This window comes from Leucoraja erinacea, chromosome 2 (assembly GCF_028641065.1).
Source record: "Leucoraja erinacea ecotype New England chromosome 2, Leri_hhj_1, whole genome shotgun sequence".
Taxonomy (NCBI): domain Eukaryota; kingdom Metazoa; phylum Chordata; class Chondrichthyes; order Rajiformes; family Rajidae; genus Leucoraja; species Leucoraja erinaceus.
In genome coordinates this window covers 113,021,543-113,043,002 of record NC_073378.1, presented here as the reverse complement: position 1 = coordinate 113,043,002, position 21,460 = coordinate 113,021,543, and the positions used below count along the sequence as shown (strand labels likewise).

General features: G+C 44.6%; 1 protein-coding gene across 4 annotated transcripts in view; it reads left to right on the top strand.

Moving 5' to 3' along the window:
* Positions 1-21,460, top strand: part of xylb (xylulokinase homolog (H. influenzae)) — a 139,704-nt gene that overhangs the window by 11,798 nt on the left and 106,446 nt on the right. For all 4 annotated transcript variants that reach the window (XM_055663846.1, XM_055663855.1, XM_055663856.1 and 1 more), the window contains exons 7-10: positions 11,172-11,244; positions 12,773-12,891; positions 15,409-15,490; positions 18,042-18,082. In XM_055663846.1, the coding sequence (XP_055519821.1) occupies positions 11,172-11,244; positions 12,773-12,891; positions 15,409-15,490; positions 18,042-18,082 (315 nt within the window). The remainder of the gene's footprint in view (positions 1-11,171; positions 11,245-12,772; positions 12,892-15,408; positions 15,491-18,041; positions 18,083-21,460) is intronic.

Below are 21,460 nucleotides of genomic sequence, written 5' to 3'. Positions count from 1 at the left end.
CCGGGGGCATGAACATCGAATTCTCCCAATTTTGTTATTCCTTGCTGTCTCCTCCCCTTCCTCAGCCCCCCTGCTGTCTCCTCCCATCCCCCAGCCTTCGGGCTCCTCCTCCTTTTCCCTTTCTTGTCCCCGCCCACCCCCGCCCCTGATCAGTCTGAAGAAGGGTTTCGGCCCGAAACGTTGCCTATTTCCTTCGCTCCATAGCTGCTGCTGCACCCGCTGAGTTTCTCCAGCTTTTTTGTGTAACCTACTATGTTAAAGACATTTGCACAGGTACATGGATAGGAACAATTTAGAGGGATGTGGATTAAAAGCGGGCAGGTGGGACTAGCGTAGATGGGGCATCTTGGCCAGTGTTTCCATGCTGTATGATTCTATAACTGGCAGTGTGAACAATAGACTTGCCCCCGAGTCAGAAGTGATTGATGTCAGAGGTGCCGTCTTGCAGATGGTGTTATTGCTGTCTTCCCCCACGAGGCCGATATTAATGACCCCATGTCACCCTAGAAAAAAATAATTCAGCTTGGTGTCGAACATGTATCACCAAAACAACATAACCATAAAAGATTATATGGTTGTTATGACGCGATTTGTGGGAGGTTCCTTTGTGCAGTTTGGGTGTCGTAGAAGTGCGCAAGATATAAAACAGTATAGCACTCCTTTTGGCCCACAATATCTGTGCTGAACATGATGCCAAGACCATCACTTATCTACCTCTCCCTCTCCCATTCCCTCCATTCCCAGCATATTCATATGCCTATCCAAAAGTCTCTTAAATGCCACTAATGTATTTGCTTCAATCACCATCCCTGGCAGCGCATTCCAGGCACACATCACAGTCTGTTTGAAATAAAACTCGCCGTGCACATCTCCTTTACACTTTGCCCCTCTCACCTTAAGGCTATGGCCTTTAGTATTTAGTTTTTCCATCCAAAATATTCTATCCATCTCTCTCTCATAATTTTATCTGCTTCTATCGGGTCTCCCTACAACCTCCGGTATTCTCGAAAAAACAATCCAAGTCTGTCTAACTTCTCCCTGTAGTTAATACCCCCTAATCCAGGCATTATTCTGGTAAATCACCTTTGCACAAGTTTACACAGCCTCCATATCCTTCCTGTAATGGGGTGACCAGAACTACATGTAATACTCCATATGTGGCCTGACCAAAGTCCTGCAGAGCTACATCATGACTTTCTAGCTCTTATACTCAATGCTCTTGACTTATGTAGGCAATTAAACCATATGCCTTCTTTACCACTCTGTCTACTTGTGTTGCAATTTTTAGGGAGTTATGGATGTGGATTCCAAGCTCCCTGTTATTGCAACAGATATTACATTCCAAAAGTACTTCATCATCCATAATGAGCATTAGTTACTGTATAATGGATATAGTCATTTCATTAGTACACTGACACGTCCAGCGATTTTGAAAGAAATGTCTTTTCTTTCAGTCTTATGGCAAAAACTATTTTAGTTTAGAGATACAGCGTGGAAACAAATAATTCGGCCCACCAAGTTTGCGCCGACTGATGATCCCCGTACACTAGCACAATGCTACACACACTGGAACAATTTACAATTTTACCAAGCCAATTAACCTACAAACCTGTACCTTTGGAGTGTGGGAGGAAGCTGGAGATCCCAGAGAAAACCCAAGAAGGTCATGGGAAGAATGTACAAACTGCGTACAGACAGCACCCGTAGTCATGATGGAACCCGGGTCTCTGGCCCCGTAAGGCAGCAACTCTACCGCTGTGCCACCGTGCCCGCCCTGGATACATTCTAATTCCTGAATCCTCTTGCACAAATAGAACTCTTAAGTTTGTATTATAAGTTCCACGGCCTGAGTATAGCCTAAGAACTGTTCAAAGTGTGCATAATGCAAGTTGTATTGCTGGCCTGGAGCATGCATGTACTGGAGCCACTACTCAGTTGTGAAGGCACTCCTTAATAGGGAGCACATCGTTTCAGGCTCACCGATCAAAACAGATTATTAGCATTGTGTTGCTTGGTTTACCTGACTGTTCTCAATCCAAGGACAGAGTGCTTTACATTCAAGCTAATATAGTCACTATTTTGGCCAGCATAGCATGCAACTTTGCATTAGATCCTGTAACAGTGGCCTACTTTGTGGGGCAAAGGTTAAATTGCAATAGGAAATCTGTTGAGAAATTACTATTGGCTTTAGTTATTGGTGAGTATATAAACCTTGAAAATCATAATTCACCCATAAATGGTACGCATACCAGTACTGTGAGGATCACTTGGATAGGTAAGGTTTAGAGGGATGTGGATCAAACACGGGCTTACAAGGGCATCTTGGACAGTATGGATGAGTTGGGCTGAAGCGCTTGTCTCTGTGCTGTATGACTTGAGCCTGAAAAGTCTAGAAATCTGTCTTTATTTCAAGAGGACCTGAGTAGAGATGTCTTCCTCCAATTCCAGAACATGGAGCAGTAAGGCACTGGAACACGTCCTTTGGCCCACGATGTCTGTTCCGAACATGGTGCCAAATTAAAGAAATTTCTTCTGCCTGAATGCGAACTGTTTTCCTCCATTCCTTGCATATCTATGTGCCTTTTAAACACCACTATTGTATCTGCATCCACCGCAATCCCAGGCAATGCATTCCAGGCACCTACCACATTCCGTGTGAAAAAAACCTTGACACGCACATCTTCTTTAAACTTTCATCCTTGCTCCTCAAAGCTATGTTCTGTTGTATTTGAGGTGTCCAAAATGGCCAAAAGATTCTGACTGCCTATCCTATTTATACCTGCCATAATTTTATAAACTTCTGTCAAGTCTTCCCTCAGTTTCTGACACTCCAGAGAAAGTGATCCGAGTGATCCAGCTGCCCCTTTACCCCCTGATCCAGGCAGCACTCTGGTAAAATGAAGAAATGTCCTGTCCTTAAATGGAATCTGTCCGTTCCCTCCACAGATGCTGCCTGACCTGCTTAGTTCCTGTAGCACTTTGTTATTTGCTTGGCATTCTGGTGAGCCTCTTATGCACCTTGTCCAAAGCCGCCACATCATTCCTGTAATGAGGTGACCAGAACTAGGCGTAATACACTAAATGTGGCGGAACCAAAGTTTTATAAAGCTGTTACTTGACTTGAGTGCCCTGACCATGAAAGCAAGTATGTCGTACGACTTCTTTATCACCTTATCTACTTGTGTTGCAAATTTAAGGGAGCTACGGACTTGGACCGCCAAGATCCCAAGGTACGCCAATACCTTCAAGGGATCTGCCATTAACGTTCTACTGTTTCCTGACACTTGACTTCACAAAGTGCAACATCTCACACTTGCCCAGATTACACTTCACCTGCCATTTCTCTGCCCATATCTACAACTGATCTATATTCTGCTGTGACTTTTTACAGCCTTCTTCACTGTCTGCAACCCTAGTTTAGTTTACTTTTGGTTATGATGGCCATGTATTATTTGTAAACAGTTTCTAAACATTATTTCTAAACTAGCAACAGTTCACTCCCAGACAAATTCAATATTTTCTGAACCATGAGCACAATCTTTCTATGCCACATAGTATCTTGACAGATATGTGGAACATGTGTTTCTTTGATTGATTCAGAGATACAGCATGGAGACATGACCTTGTTCTTCTATCATCTCAACCACCATTTGCAAGGAAGTTTTTTGTTTTTTTTTTAGGCAAGGGAATGAGAAAACGGTTAATTGTGGCTACATCTGTAATTTTGTGTCGAATAATACACTAGTGGAGCTGCCGCCTCCCAGGTTTGACCCTGACCTCAGAAACTGTCTGCGTAGAGTTTGCACGTTCTCCCTGTGATCACTTGTGTTTCCTCCAGGTGCTTTGGTTTTGTCCCACACCCCAAAGACATGGTTAATTGGTCTCTAAATTGCTTTGAGGGTGTAAGGAGTAGATAACAGAGGAAGTGGGATAAAGCCTGTTTCTGTGCATTATCTCTAAACTAAACTAAAACTAAACCCTTTAACACAGTTGCTTAGAGGAAATTCTGGGGTGGGAGATTGCAACCTTCACGTGGTCCGCCCTGTTTCGATAAATGCAATCAACCTGTTGTGCACAATTAAATAGAACAAGCTGTCCTACAACTTTAGGGTGTGCACGCCGTACGCAAGAAGAAGAGGAAATGTTCCTTTCTACTATTAGTTATGTGTGAAAATTATTGATTTGCATGCGATCTCATTGAGCGTGCAGCGACTTCACTGCTTTAAAAGGATTTGTGCTGTTTGCCGTAATTATTTGGAAAGTACGTCCTTCTCTTCATGTGACACCAGTGAATCTTCTACTTACCAATATTCTGTAAAAACCATTCAAGTGCAAAACGAACAGTATGGTCCTGTCAGATGCCACGGGCTGTAAATTGTTCAGCACTTGATTCATTGCCTTAGACATTGCCTTGGTTGAGGATGCTGACGGGGACTAAAAGATATCAATTATTTTCCATGGCGTAAAGTTGCCATCTTTTTATGCAATCCTTTGGGGATAATTTGTTTCTGCTTCAGTTCTGGGAGTTATGAGATGGCTCATGAGTAATGACTGGGAACCACAGACTGTGCAACAGGTGGGGATGGAAGTGCAGGAATGGGCTGTTGGGATGATAGTTAGGCAACAGTTTGCTCCTTTGGCTTATGTTGTTGCACTCCTAAAGGAACATGGAACAGAACAGCACAGGAATGGGCCGCAATATTTGTGCCGAACATCATGCCAAGTTAAACTGATTAATCTGCCTGTACTTAATCCATATTCCTCTTTTTCTTGCACTCCCATGTCCTTATGTAAAAGCCTCTTAAATGCCACTATCGTATCTGCTTCCACCACCACCCCTGGCAATACTTCCAGGCCCTCGCTATCTGTGTTAAAAAAAATAAAACTTGCTCTGCAAATCTCAATTAAACTTTCCCCCTCTCGCCTTATAACTGTTGGACATTCCCACCCTGGGGATAAAGGTGCTGACTGTCTACCCTATCTATGCCTCTTATAATTTTATTTAGTTCTATCAAGTCTTCCCTCAACCTTCGACGATCCAGAGAAAACAATCCAAAGCTGTCCAACCTCTCCTGCAGCTGAAACCCTCTAATCCACGCTGCATTTTAATAAACCTCCTCTGCACCCTCTCCAAAGCTTTTCTTCTAATGCATGCAATGCTCCAGTTATGGACGAGCCTTTCCCTTCTGCTCCTACCTCCTTTTGGGTGATTGTACACCTAAGCATCCCATCAGTGGGTGGAGATGATCAGTGTGACTGTGGATGCTTCTGTTCACCTATTGATGCCTTCATAAAGTCATAAGTTATAGGAGCAGAGTTAGGCTATTTGGCCTATTGAGTCTACATCATTCAATCATGGCCGATCTATCCTCCCCTCTCCACCCCATTCTCCTGCCTTCTCCCCATAACCCCTGACACCCGCACTAATCAATCTGTCAATCTCCACCTTAAAAATATCCATTGACTTGGCCTTCACAACCGTCTGTGCCAATGAATTCCACAGATTCCCCACCTTCTGACTAAAGAGATTCCTCCTCATCAACAGAACCCTTGAGCAGTTCCCACCTTGGCGAGTTTGGAGTCATGCATTTACACGGTGGCTTACAGGCAGTGATTTAACCACAGAACATCCACGGCAGTGCGGACTGGATAGTTGACGTTTCAGGTCGGGACCCTTAGAAACACCACCTATCCATGTTCTCCAGGGATGCTGCCTGACCCGCTAAGTTACTCCAGCATTTTGTGTCTTTCCTTGGTAAACCACCTTCTGCATTTCCTTGTTTCTATGTGTATTTTAGCTTGACTAAAAGGACATCAGGGGTCTTGACCCGAAACGTCACCTATTCCTTCCCTCCAGAGATGCTGCCTGTCCCTCTGAGTTACTCCAGCATTTTGTGTCTCTCTTCCTTTACAGACCTACATTTCTTAATTTGCCACCTTTTGAAAATACTTGAGGCTGTGATCTGGCTCACCACACCACACCCACACCACGCCATTCAGATACTTGAGTGAACAACCAGAAAGCTAACCTGTGTTCTTCCATGTGGAAGCAACAGAACAATCAGTTGGAGACATGAGAGGGCAGATGCTGGAATCTTCAGCAAAAAACAAATGGCTGAAGTAACTCTGGAGTAACCTGGATAGGTGATGTTAACAGGTCAAAACTGATCAGCTTGAAGGATTCCGGCCCATTATGTCACCTGTCCATGTTACTCCAGAGTTGCTGCCTGACCTGTTGAATTACTCCAGCCCTTTGCGTCCTTTTGTGTAAACCAGCATCTGCAGTTCCTTGTTTCCACAGTTGGAGTAATGCTGCAGGTCAGGCAGCATCTGTGGAGGAAATGGACATATATTTCAGATGGATGGAGCCCGTTGGAGAAGCGGGGTAAAGAGAGGCGAGGGTGGAGCAAATCCTGGCAAGTGGACAATGGGCCTTTGTGGCCAAGTTAAGACTCTACATGTTTGAGAACTATGAAACTTGAAGAGTGCAAGTTGGCACCAGAAACGTGGTGACTCTTGTGTACTGCAGTGTGAGCTACTATTCTTACACTCTTGTACCTATGATTTCTGCCATGTGTAGTCAGATTTTTACTGAACTGTATGCAAAAAAGGATGTCACTGTACCCAGGCCAAATAATGGTATCATTGAACAATTGAGATGACAGATGGATATAGGTGAGTGGAGGGCGGGTGGGTGGGTGGGGGGAGGTTGATTGCCAGATGTGTGGAGGACACCCTCTTTCACATATATCCCTCCCTCCGGCTTTACATTTCAGTGTCCTTTTCATTCTTTATCTGCCACTCTTTTGTCCCCGTTCCACCTCTAGCACATTCTCCGCCCATCTGCCTAACAATCCCCTCCCCCCCACCTGTATCCACCTATCGCTTGCCGACCCGAATGGTCATCTGTCCTTTCCCTCTGCTGTTGCACTCTGACCCGCTGAGTTCCGACAGCACTTTGTGTTTTGCGAACACTTTGTGTTTTGGAGGCCAGAACCTTTTCATCAAGGCAACATCTGCAGTTAATCATCACTAGGTTGGCTACCAATCAAACATTAACAGTGACCTTTGCTCAGAAACTGTTTTCTCATTACTGACCTCCATGCACTGTGACTTTTATCAAATGAGTACAGAAGCTTCTGAGGTTATTTTTAATCCAGTTTCTTTAATGCCAACTGACCCACGACAAAGCATCAAACATCCTTAAGATGGAAAGTAACCAAGAATCTTTAGTGTTATTTTGTTATGAAGAGCTTTAATTTATTTAGTGTCACACAAAACCTCAACGTTTGCCAACGTTAGGGGTGGATTTGGAAAACTGATCATAGATAGTTAGATAGATAGCCTTTATTGTCATTCAGACCGAAGTCTGAACGAAATTGCAGCAGTCATACATATAATACAATAAAAACAACAATAAACACATATTAACATCCACCACAGTGAGTCATTGTAATGTAGGGAACTTTCTCACCCCCCTGCCTCCTTGAAAGCAGTGATGTGACTAGAGTGTTTACGAAGGAACTGCAGGTGCTGGAAAATCAAAGGTAGACACAAAGTGCTGGAGAAACTCAGCGGGTACAGCAGCATCTTTGGAGCAAAGGAAATAGGCAACGTTTCAGGCCGAAACCCTTCTTCAGACTGGGTTGGGGGGCGGGCGAGGCGATGAGAAGAAAGGAGAAAGGAAGAGGAGGAGCCCGAGGGCTGGGGGAGAGCTGAGAAGAGGAGGAGACACCAAGGGCTACCGGAAATTGGAGAATTCAATGTTTATGCCGCTAGGGTGCAGACTGCCCTATGAGGTGCTGCTCCTCCAATTTTCGGTGGTGATCATTCTGGCCATGGAGGAGGCCCAGGACAGAGAGGTCGGATTCAGAATGGGAGGGGGAGTTGAAGTGCTGAGCCACCGGGAGATTAGGTTGGTTGATGTGGATCGAGCAGAGTAGTGTTCGGCTAAACGATCGCCAAGCCTCCGCTTGGTCTCACTGATGTAGATCAGCTGACATCTAGAGCAGCGGATGCAATAGATGAGGTTGGAGGAGATGCAGGTGAACCTTTGTCGCACCAGGAACGGCTGCTTGGGTCCTTGAATGGAGTCGAGGGGGGAGGTAAAGCGACAAGTGTAGCATCTCTTGCAGTTACAAGGGAAAGTGCCCGGGGAGGAGGTGGTGTGGGAGGGAAGGGAAGAATTGACCAGGGAGTTCCGGAGGGAGTGGTCTTTGCGGAAAGCAGACGGGGGGTAGATGGGAAGATGTGGCGAGGGGTGGGGTCATGTTGGAGGTGGCAAAACTGACGGAACGCTTTGTGTTGTATGTGACGGCTAGTGGGGTGAAAGGTGAGGACTAGGGGGACTCTGCCCTTGTTGCGAGTGCGGGGATGGGGAGAGAGAGCAGTGTTACGGGGTATGGGGGAGACCCTGGTGAGAGCCTCATCTATAGTAGGGGTGGATGAGGACATTTCCGATGCCCTGGTGTGGAACACCTCATCCTGGGAGCAGATGCAGCGTAGACGGAGGAGTTGGGAGTAGGGGATGGAGTCTTTACAGGAAGCAGGGTGGGAAGAAGTGTAGTCCAGATAGCCATGGGAGTCAGTGGGTTTATAGTGGATGTCGGTCAGTAGTCTATCACCTGCGATGGAGATAGTGAGGTCAAGAAATGCTCGGGAAGTGTTGGAAATGGTCCAGGTGTATTTGTGTGCTGGATGGAAGTTAATGGTGAAGTGAATGAAGTCAGTCAGTTGTGTGTGGGTGCAGGAGGTATCACCAAAGCAATGGTCGATGTAGCGGAGTTAGAGGTCGGAGATGGGGCCCTGGTACGCCTCGAACAAAGAGGCAGGCATAGCTGGGGCCCATGCGTGTGCCCATAGCTACGCCTTGTATTTGGAGGAAATGGGAAGAGTCAAACGGGAAGTTATTGAGGGTAAGGACCAACTCTGCTAGGCGGAGGAGAGTATCAGTGGACGGGTATAGGTTGATTCTCCGGTCGAGGAAGAACCAGAGGGCTTTAAGACCATCCTGGTGGGGTAGGAGGTGTAGAATGACTGGACGTCCATAGTGAAGGTGAGGGGATGGGGGCCGAGAGAATGTAATGCCCAGAGACGACGGAGAGTGTCTGAGGTCTTGAACATAGGTAGGGAGGGATTTAACCAGGGGGGATAGGAGTTGACTAGAGTGTTTTGACAATGTTTTAACTAGAGGTTTTAATCATCCAAATATCTGCTTGTTTGCTCGGTGGCCTGATTTTCAAATTATGCCTACAAAGCATGCTGAGATAATTTTCCCACACCGAAGTTGTCCAAATGCACATCAATTTGTGCTTCTGTGCACTTTATTACTATTTATGTGGGGAGACCTGTTAGAAGTATATAACATTATGAGAGGCATAGATAGGCTAGATAGTCAGAACCTGTTATCCAGTATGGAAAATTCAAAGGCAAGAGGGCATGGCATTCAGATGAGATGGACAAAGTTTAAAGGAGATGTGCAGGGGGAACTTTTTTACACAAAAGGTGGTGAGTGCCTGGAACAGGGTTGGTGTTTGAGGCAGATACGATAATGGTATATGAGAGGCTTTTGGACGGTACATGGCTGTGCAGGGAATGGAAGGAAGGGGATTATACGCAGGTAGATAAGAGTTGGTCTTGGCATCATGTTCAGCACAGACATTATAGGCCGAAGGGCCTGTTCGTGTGCTGTATCGTTCTATGTTTTATTTGAATTATAACCGTGTACTTTAGTGAGCTCAGAATATTGCTGCTTCTCTGTAGTGTTAAATCTTATTGAACAGACTGTAATGTTGGTACCTTGGACATCTCATTAACAGTAGTCATCTGTTCATTGGCAGGCTAAGATTGTTGTGATCAGCAGGCTGTGTCCTTGTTTGTTCTGGCACTTAGAATTTACGGCAAAGGAGGCAGTCAGATGACCAAACTGATATATGTTGCTTGTGTGCTCCATCCCCACTATTTTATCTCACCCCATCTCCTTCCCCTAAATGAATGCATCAGGCCATTCTGAGCAAATTGCATTGATCAGCATTCTCTGATGATTTGATCCTAGTTTTGAATTGGTGACACATGTTAGGTAAAAAACAAAAATAATATTTCACCAGGCATGAACGGCTTTACTTTAGCACAAGTGGTTTAGTTTAGTTTAGAGATACAGCATGGAAACAAGCCCACGAGTCCACACCGACCCGTTCACGTTCCTTCTCCCACTACACACTCGGGGCAATTACAGAGGCCAATTAACCTACAAACCCGCATATCTTTGCAATGTGGGATGAAAGTGGAGCACCCGGTGGAAACCCACGAGATCACAGACAGAACATGCAAACTCCACATTGACAGCACCCGGTCAGGATCAAACCTGGGTCTCTGTTGCTGTGAGGCAGCAGCTCTACCACTCTGCCACTGTGCTGCCCCTGGTAGGAAAGGTAATTTGAGATTGAGAAAACCTACAACCGGTGTAATTCGGAAGAAGGGTCTGTGGGGATTGGGGGGACTGAGTAGTTCATCTAGTCATGATCATGGGCAGCACTTCACACTTTGGGAACTGATCATTAATTCATTAAAATTCACATCAGCACTAAGTTAAAGATATCTAATTATACTGACCCACAAAGTCGACAACTTGAACACCTGCATGAATTGTTTTTATTAGTGGTAAGGCTATGTTGCTTGGGGGGGAAAAGGGTAGAATATAGGATCACAATACCCAATCGTGCAAACAAATGTATGTGACCCACTGCACATAAGTCCCTGTCAAATTTGATATAAAAAGGCTGCATACTTTTGGTCTGCAGAGCAGTTGCTTGATTGTTCTCGTTGTCTGACGAGTCATTGCACATAAATTGCAAAGAAAGAAATGTTAAAGGTCGCTCATTGTCTCAAGTAAATTATTCTGACAGGTTGCGATCACCTATCCATGTTCTCCAGGCATGTTACCTGACTTGCTGAGTTACTCCAGCACCTTGTCTTTTTCAGTGAAATTCTGTCTTTGGTTTGTCTGAGGTAAAAAAAAGTCATAAATCCATCGTCATTCCAAATTAATGTAGATTCCTTGCGGTGTTTTATCCTGTTATTTCCAATCAGTCATTGATCCGCATAATGAAAGCAAGCTGTGAAATTGATTTTATTGTACGTAAATGGTTTGTGAACACTGATCTTTCTTTCAGAGAATCTCTCTGGTCAGCAGCTTTACTGCTTCCCTGTTTCTTGGAAACTATGCAGCAATTGATTATAGTGATGGTAAGTGCATTCTCCTTCATTAATTGTTTAACACTCCTGACACTTGAAATTAGTTTAAATGATAACAATCCTGAACATTTTTAGAACAAGAATAATTCATCTGGACGAAGATTTAGGATGAGCCTGTCATTTATTGATTTACATTGTGAATACTGCCTCAGTCAATTATAAGTCAGAAGTTAGAAATGCAGGCACAAGGAAATGCAGATGCTGAATTTTGAGCAAAACCCAATTTGTTGGTGGATCTCGGCGGCTCAGGCAGCATCTGTGGTGGGATTGGATAGGCGATGGTTCTGTCCGGTTCGGGCTTGGAGGAGATTTGAACATTTGGTTAGGTTATTGGATTGGATAGGTTTAGAGGGATATGGGCCAAAAGCAGGCAGATGGGACTTGTGTAGATGTGGCATATTGGTTGGCATGGACGAGTTGGGCCGAAGGGTCTGCTTCCACGCTATGACTCTAAGAGTCCTAACCCGAAACATCGCCTATTGAATTTTTGCAAGAATCGCTGAGTTCCTCCTATGTGTATTGCCAAGTCAAAAGTGCTATTGAGTTGCAGACTCAGGAAGTCCCCAGGTCACAGCAGTGTTCCATTCCTGACTCCTCTTCGTCACCTGTACCGTTCGTAAGTTGGAAATGAACAAAAATGCTGCGCGGGAGAGAATCACAGGAACATCTCTAAAGGGAGAGCAGCTGCCAGCCAGCCTCACTGTGAGAAAGCAAGGGAGTGCGTACGTCTACTTGACTCGGCCTAGCCACCATTTGCTGTGGCCCTGGGTGAGGGTGTGTTGTGGGCAGTGCTGCAGGCACCTAGCAGAAGATGCCTGCAGCACTGCAACAGCAGGCAAATCCAACCACATCCACCCCACTGGTTTCCCAGACGCTTGTTTGTATGTACAAATATGTGTTGATAAATGGGGCATTCATAACCGAGGGAAGACATATAACAGGGATGTTGAATTATTCTATACGAATTTGTGAAGAATTCAGACTTACTATGTCACAAATAGGAATTTGCATTGATCAGCATCCCCTTGTGATCCGATAATGTTCTAATTTTTAAAAGCAAATTAATGTCAATTTAACATGTTTAGAATTTATTGGTGGGAAGTGAATGTCAGATACAAGAACAGGGGAATAGATTAGAAAGGAACTGCAGATGCTGGTTTATACCGAAGATAGACACAAAAGAAGCAAGAAGGGTTCCAACAGGAAACGTCACCCATCCTTTTTCTCCAGAGATGCTGTCTGACCCACTGAGTTACTCCAGCATTTTGTGTTAACAAGATAATTCACATTGTTATTTTTGTCAATATGCGTAAAAGCCTGAGAGGGAGGATAATTTGGAAGTTAGAAAATTATTATTCAATATATATAATACAAACTGGGGACCGAAATGGGAACTAAAGAAATATTTTAGTTTTGGTTTTAAAAATCTATCCTCCCTTTGGAATGAAGAACATAATTTCTCCATCTTACGTGTTCACTGTCACTGCTGGTTTACCAAGTCTTAGCTGTCTTTCTGCAGGTTCCGGTATGAACCTGATGGATATCCGTGCACATGAGTGGTCACAGCAATGCCTAGATGCCTGTGGTCCTGATCTGAAGGGGAAGCTTGGCGTCCCACTGCCGTCCCACTCCATACTGGTATGACATGAATGACATTTCTAATGTATATCACAGCAGAAGTTGTTTATTAGTTGTTTAAGGTAACTGCAGTAACTGTAGTTAAGTGCCTAGAAACTCTTAGAATCATAAGAGTGGCACCTGTTGGAGGTCGTCCCTGGCTTATGAATGCCCCATAAGCACAAACAAGCATATGGGAAAGCGGCGGGATGGATGGGGTAGATTTGCCTGTTGCTTGGATCTGGGCAACACGGTGGCAGAGCGGTAGAGTTGCTGCCTTACAGTGCCAGAGACCCAGGTTCGATCCTGACAACGGGTACTGTCTGTATGGAGTTTGTACATTCTCCCTGTGACCATATGGGTTTTCTCTGGGTGCTCTGGTTTCTCCCCACACTCCAAAGATGTACAGGTTTATTGGCTTCGTTAAAATTGTAAATGATTCCCAGTGTGTTGGAAAGTGTTAGTGTACGGGTGATCACTTGTCGGCGCAGACTCGGTGGGCTGGAGGGCCTGTTTCCACACTGTATCTCTAGAGCAGGGGTGGGCAACCTACGACCCCCGGGCCGAATGCGGCCTGTAACCCAAAATCATCCGGCCTGCAGACTTTTTCTTCCGTTAATTGTCCGGCCCGCAGACTTCCGTCATCTCTGGAACCTCCCGGGCCCGAGGCCGCGGCGTCCAGGCGCGGTGACGCAAGGAAGCCAGTGCTAGCGGCTGCAATGGTGGATCCGCCGAGCAGTGGCGAGTGCTGAGCAGTGGCGCCGAGCTCTTGCTGTACCGCATCCTGCGCAAAGCCACTGGCACGGCCACACACCTGTGTCTGGGCTTCACTGTCGGGATCGGGGTTGTCAATAGGCCGGGGACGAGTGAGTGAGTATTTGAGTATTTGAGCCATCCCCATTCTCTTTTCCAACTTCAATCAGTCTGATGAAGGGTGCTGGCCCGAAACAGCACCTGCCTTTTCTCTTCATGAATGCTGCCTGACCCACCGAGTTCCTCCAGCACTTTGCTCGTGTCCAGTGTTTTGCTCAGGTTTCCAGCATCTGCAGTTCCTTGTGTCTCCAGCCATCACTTGACAACTCTTGCCCTACCCCTCCCCCTAACCCCTTTCCAACAGCTATCTCCGCTCCAGTATTGAAGAAGCCTTCCAACCCGAAACGTTATCTGTCCATTTTCATCCTCCTGACCTACTGATTCCCTCCAGTTGTTTTTTTCGTCTCTGGAGGAATAAATAGATAATAGTTTGCACTGCAGCACCGCTCAGTGGTCAGAACACAGAAATACATATGCCGCAGACACACATCTCCAGGAGGTTGTTTAAGGGAAATTCCTACTAGGATAATATTTGTCAAATCCACGCTGAAAGTACCTGACAAATCTCCGAGCCAGCTCAACAATCTCCATGTTTTACTGAAGGGGCTCCATTGCCTATATGTGTTTGCAGAATCAATTCATATACTCCATCGGAAAGATCCACTTATGTTATTCTGTCACTCGTGCAGAATGTTGTATTCTGCTTTCTTTTCAGGCTCTTGGCAATGCTAACAAAGTCAGCATTTACTGTTCCTTCCCAATTGTACGTGAGAATCAAGGACATATTCCCCAGTATCATTTCAGATTATCCTCCAATTGAGCAGAAGATGCAGAAACTTGAAGGCATGTACCTGTACTACCAGAATCAGGATCAGCTTTTTTCTTGCTGTTATCAGATGAAGTCACGAGTGTAGCAAACCATGCATAGTTTTTTGTTTGCACATATTTCTCTTTAACAGTAACATTACAATGCTGTAACACTATATTCTGCGCTCTAGTATTTTTCACTTTGCATTACTAGCTCTGATTATGTATGGCTGGATTGTATTCGTATTGTAATTTAATTTTATCTTAGTCAACATGACGATAATAAACATTACAAAAAACTCTCGCAGATTTTAACAGGTACTTGAGGCAGGTAGATAATAACATTTAAAATACATTTGAACAGGTACTTGGATAGGAAAGGTTTAGAAGGATATGGGCCAAATGCGAGCAGGTAGGACTAGAATAGATGGGGTATCTTGGGAATGGCATGTTGGGCCGAAGGGCCTGTTTCCATGCTGGACGTCTCTATGACTATTTCTGAGACCCGTTTACCCATGCACCAGTGATGCAGAGTATCCCCAATCAGTCCTTGTCTCTCCAAGTACTGGTAGACCCTGTCTCTCACAATACCCTGCAGTACTCTTTACCCATGGATTCCTGTTTGTTGTTCACTCTGATTTCCACACATTTGTTCTGAATCTCAGACGCCAGAGACAAGCTGGAGGTCAAGTGTCGCTTTGTTTGACCTCCCACCTTGCCGTTGACCTGCCCCTAAATGCAGGTCGTGCAGGTTTGGATAGTTGATCCAGAACCATCTGACCTAATCTTCCCTTGGGTATCTTCAGTAACTATAAAAACTTATAGTACAGCGATGTTATCTAACTGCTATTTGTTCCTGCTGCCTGTACATGAATGTCAGTTTACGATTCTAAGATTCCTTCCTCTGCTTTAATGTAGGGGTCGATATCACCATACTTTGTGAAACGGTTTGGATTTAATCCCGAGTGCAAAGTCATTGCTTTCACAGGAGACAATCCAGGTAAGATTATAGTTCTTTATATCGGATAAAATGCCAGCCATTGTCTTCCTAAAGGTGAACTGATTACGCAGATTGGTTATATCCGTGGTATAGCAAGCTTTGCAGGATGTTTGATTGATTTGAAAGTACAGCATGGAAACGGACCTTTCGGCCCACCAAGTCCATGCTGACCATCGATCACCCGTTCACACTAATTCTATGTTATCCCACTTTCACATTCACTACCTACCCACTAGGTTTAATTTACAGAGACAATTTATAGAGGCCAATTAATCTACAAATTCGCACATCTTTGGGATGTGGGAGGACAAGACGAGAGATTATAAAACCTTTGGTACAGCTGACTTTTTATTGGTACAACATTTATATTTGCATTATCATCATGTAAATGTGAACACTCCCCAGGCTTCTGCCCATTCTTTGCGATTTTGCATTTCTTACATTATCAACAGCAGAACACGGAGAGGTTGCTCATCAAATTGGGGTGATTCGTTGGGTCATTTTTTATGGATTGGATGATATCGGCAAGCCTACAATTATTTTCATTCCTTATTGACTCAGAAGAGTAATGACTTTTAAACTACTACTCTGATGGTGATATGTATGCACAATGTTAGATAGAGGCAATGTTAACTATGCATTTAAGGATGGTGTGTAAATTGGGATTTGTTGTGCTACGTAGAATTAGGAGTTGCTGATGAAACCATACTGGTACATTACATGGCTACACAATATGTTTCCATTGCACAGCTACTGAATCATGTGGATAGCTGTTTCCATGCCTAGTTTAGTTTACTGACACGTGTACCGAGGTACAGTGAAAAGCTTTAATGCGTGCTAACCAGTTAGTGGAAAACCTATAGGCGATTATAATCGTGCCGTCCACAGTGAGCAGTCCAGAGTGTCCACAGTGTGCAGACACAAGATAAACGGAATAACATTTAGTACAAGATAGAGTCCAGTAAAGTCCTATTTAAGACGGTGGGAGGTTCTCCAATTAAGTAGATAGTAGCTCGGGACCCCTCTCTAGTTGTTGATAGAATGGTTCAGTTGCCTGACAACAGCTGGGATGGAGGGGGGGGGGGGGGGGAGGGTGGGGAAGGGTGGGGAAGGGGGGGAGGGGGGGAAGGGTGGGGGTGGGGTGAGGAGGGAGGTCAGGACCGCTCTCTAGCTAGTGAGAGGATGTTTCAGTTGTCTGATAACAGCTGGGATGACCCTGAATCTGGAGGTATGCATTTTCAAACTTCTGTACCTCTTGCCTGAATATGGTTTCTGCATACATTTAAACCAAAATTTTAGACATACAATACTGAGGGAACAATTTCAGATTGGGTCATTAACTGGAAAACCATCTGGTCAACAGGTAGATTTGGAAGGTCCCATAATCCTCATTCAAAGGGAAGCTAGTTAGTTATCTGTTGTGCCCTTGACCCCCTGATGGTTATCACTCAACAAACCTAACTGAAAGAGATTAGTTTTTCTGCTGTAGCACAGTGATGTGTGTGTGTGTGTGTGTGTTTGTTTATGTATTTGTGGACATTACTGGCAAGTCCCAAATTTATTACTTATCCTCCAATGCCATTTAAGAGGACATTTTAAGAATGATCCACTTTGATATGGACGAGAGATTTAACCACTGCACCACTTCTGTTGCTAAACTAAAATGATGGCCAACGCACGTAATTAACTTTAAAGCACTTTGGGGTGTTCTGTAAGAGATAGGAAAGGCATTAACGACCTAAAAAATACTATTATTTTAGAAATATTTTTTGTGCACTTTGTGGTGGAAATGATTTAACATCTGTGTAATTAAGGGTATAGCAATGATTGGAAACCAGACATAGTCATACCGCATGGACACAGGCCCTCCTTCGGCCCAACCCGCCCACATTGGCATCATGTCCCATCTACACAAGTCCCACTTGCCTGCGTTTGGCCCAAATCCCTCTAAACCTGTCCTATTCATGTACCTGTCTAAATGTTTCTTAAGCGTTGCAATAGTAACCTACCTCAACTATCTGCAGCTCATTCCGTACACCCACTACCCTTTAGTGGAAAAGGTTACCCCACAGGATCCTTTTAAATCATTTCCCTCTCATCTAAAACTAATGTCCTCTGGTTCTCGATTCCCCTACTGGGCAACAGACTCTGTGTGCATACCTGATCCATTCCTCTCACGATTTTGTGCACCTCTATAAGATCACCCCTCATCCTCCTGCGCATCAAGGAATAGCCCGCTCAACCTCTATAACTCAGGCCCTCGAGTCCCGGCAACACCCTCGTAAATCTTCTCTGCACCCTTTCCAGCTTGACAACATCTTTCGTATAGCTGTATCCAAAACTGAACACAATGCCCTAATTGCGGCCTCACCAACGTCTTATACAACTGCAACATGACTTCCCAACTTCAATACTCAATGACTGATGAAGGCCTAAAACCTTTTTGACCACCCTATCCACCTTTGTTAATTTAACATGATAATTTTATTTAAAAGTTGAAATGTAATACTGAATATTATTTACAATGAATTGCATCTGTTCTCTCTTACAGCTTCACTGGCAGGAATGCGACTTCAGCAGGGAGATATCGCAGTGAGTACTTTGTATTGTTCTGGAGCTTCAGATAGTGAGTTAAAACGATAAAGGGAATGTTGCCATTGTCTTAACAATTCTTCTTGATTTGCATTAAAGTAAGTAATGTTAAATCAGAATATTTCTAAAATTCATGGTAAATAATAGGGAGGTAATAAATAAGGTAACTATTTATTTATTGGTTCCTGTTCTTCAGTGTTTTGCACTGCACCATAGCATAGGTGTCAGGTGGAGATTTGGGTGATCTGTTGAGCATCTGCCAGCAATATCAGGATAAAGTAGAAGCTTGATTTGAGCAAAAGCAATGCTCATTAAATCCAGTAATGTATTTTATACACTGTCTCTGAAAAGTCTAATAATTGTAAAAAAGGAATTATTTGCAATGAATACATGTTTTGTTTAGTTTATTGTTACATGTACCGATGTACAGTAAAATGTTTTTGTTGCATGCTAATCAGTCAGCAGAAAGACTATACATGATTACAATTGAGCCGTCCACAATGCACAGATATATGATAAAGGAAATAACGTTTAGCACAAGATAAAATCCAGTAAAGTCCGATTAAAGATAGTCCAAGGGTCCCCAATGAGGTGGGTAATAGCTCAGGACTTCTCACAAGGTGATGAAAGGATGGTTCAGTTGCCTGATAACATGGTCTGTAAAAACTTGCCGGTTGCAGAACACAGAAGGACACAATGTGCTGGAGTAACTCAACAGGTCAGGCAGCATCTCTGGAGAATATGGATAGGTGACATTTCATGTCGGGACCCTTCTTCGGACTGCCTGTAAGGGAATAGGGGTGGGGAAGTTAGCTGGAAAAGAGGAGAGGCAGGACAAATGATGGCAGGTAATATGTAGACATGGAGGTGCAGAGCAGGGATGTCATAATCCTTCTGAGAATTATTACCAGTGAGGTTCCATGGGATTGTTTTGGGACTGGTTCGTTTAATAACTTTACAAATGGTGAAAGTACAAAAAGTCACAAGCACTGTGGCTACATTTTCACATTGTGCAATGCTTATGTCACTAGTGGACAATAAAACTGAATAGGAAAAGCTGCATGTGGGGAGTCCAGAAAAAGGTGGTCATATAAATGAAAGTAATGTGCGTGGAAAGTGAAGGTGATCTGAGACAGTAAATTGAAGCCTAGTGGTGGTGAGTAAGACAGATCCGATATAGGATGCATTAATAGTCAATCTACTACTTTATGCTGCTTCTAATGCTATGTAAAGGTATGGGGGGCAGTGCCGCGCGGAGAAGTTGCAAGTTTTGAGCGTAGGAACGCTTAAGAAAATAGAAAGATTGAATTGTGTTGAACGAGTTTGTAATTGTGCGTGTTTACACTGCAAAAGGAAAATTTGAAATGTTTGCTGCTTTTACGTAGACCAGTACCATGCGGAAGTGGTCCTATGGCCCACTGGGTCTAAGATGATCATGAGGCCAATGTAACTGATCTCATCTGCATACACATGATCTGTATGCCTTTGTTCCCTGTCTGTTCAAAAGCCTCTTAAACTTCATATTGTATCTGCTTCTACTACTGACCCTGCCAGCAAGTACCTGTAAATAAAAATGATCTTGCACATCTTCTTTAAGCTTTCCCCCTACTCGCCTTAAACCTCTGCCTCAGAATATGTGACATTACAATGCTGCGAAAAAAGATTATTGACTATATTTGACCAGTCCAGATAATGACCCTCGACCCTCCACAGAGGCAGCCTGGATAACTGAGTTCCATCAGCAGTTTGTTTTGTTGTTTCAGATTCCAGCATCTGCAAACTCTTGCATCTCCACCTCAACTATTTACTCCATCTATGCCTGGTCATTATATCAAGTTCACAAGTTATAGGAGTAGAATTAGGCCATTCGACCCATCGAGTTTTCTCAGCCATTGAATCACGACTGATCTCTGCCTCGTAATCCTGTTTTCCTGCCTTCTCCCCAAAACCTTTGACACCCATTCTAATCAAGAATTTGTCTATCTCAGCCTTAAAAATATCCACTGACTTGGCCTCCACAGCCCTCTGTGGCAATGAGTTGCATCAGAACACCAGTGTGGTGGCCCGGTGTGCATCGGTGGAGTTGCTGGCGTGCAGCACCAGAGACCAGGGCTCCATCCTGACTACAGATGCTGCCTGTAGTGCTGCAACATGATTGGCCAACTTTCATACTCAATGCCTTGACTGGGGGAGCGAAGCGTGCTTTACTTACACCTTCTTTACCACTTTAGGGAACAGAGAATCTACAACATTATAAACCCCATATCTTGTCCAGGAGAGTAAAAAGTGCACTCCGAGGAATAAAGTCCCAGCCTGACCAACCTTTCCCTACACCTCAGGCACTCGAGTCCTAGCTGCATCTTTGTGAATCTTCTCTGCACTCTTTTAAAAAATAAAGATTTGACATTCTCTTTTGGTACAGAATGTGCCAATGTAGGCTTAGATTTTGTAGTACAGGTGCACAACCTTTTATCCGGTGTTCCGGAAACCGAAAAACTCCGAAAACCGGCTATTTTTTCCAGATGTCGTCTGCGCACCAAAGCTCGCGTTTGGCGCCAAACTTGACCCGAAACGACCCACGGTCAACCCAGGTCTGTACTACTGTAGCGGCTGCCTCCTCCCCAGAGACCGGGAGACGCTTAAACATCTGTAAATCATTGCTTAAATGTTAGTCAGTTAGTTTGGAGGGCTTTTATGTGAAGGGGGGGGGTGAAGGGGTAAACTTTAATTCTTAGTCCCATACCTGGTCGGAGAGGCGGGGAGCGGTCAATGCCTTACCGGGTCGCCGTGCAGTAAGCTCCGCAGCGATGTGGCCAGTGGGGCTGCGGGCGGCGCCGGTTGTAGCTCCGACCCCGGCAACTCTACCCTTGGCTGCGAGGCGCTCCCAAATCCAGTGCCGCCCGCGGCCGGACGCCCCAGCTCCGCGAATGTCGGGAGTCGGCGGCGTCGCCGTGCGGCAAGCTCCGGAGCGCTGTAGTTTTGGATTTATTGTCCATTGTAACAGCTGAACCATGCACAACGAAATTTAAAAAGCCCAGCCAGCTCAGTGCACCATTCAAACATTTCTAAAAGCTAACGATACTCCGACCAGGTAGGGGACTAAAATTCAAGTTTCCCCCTTCACCCCTACTCCACCACCACCACATAAAATCCCTCCAAACTAACTGACTAACATTTATGCAATGATTCTCCCGGTCTCCGGGGAGGAGGCAGCTGCTCCAGACTTTTCAAGCCGCCCGCGCTACCTACCTAATCTACGCTAAAAATCTTCCATTCGGAAATCCGAAAATGTCCGAAATCCGACAAGTGTCTGGTCCCAAGGCTTTCGGATAAAAGGTTGTGCATCTGTAGTAACTGTAACAACTCCTTCAAATAGAC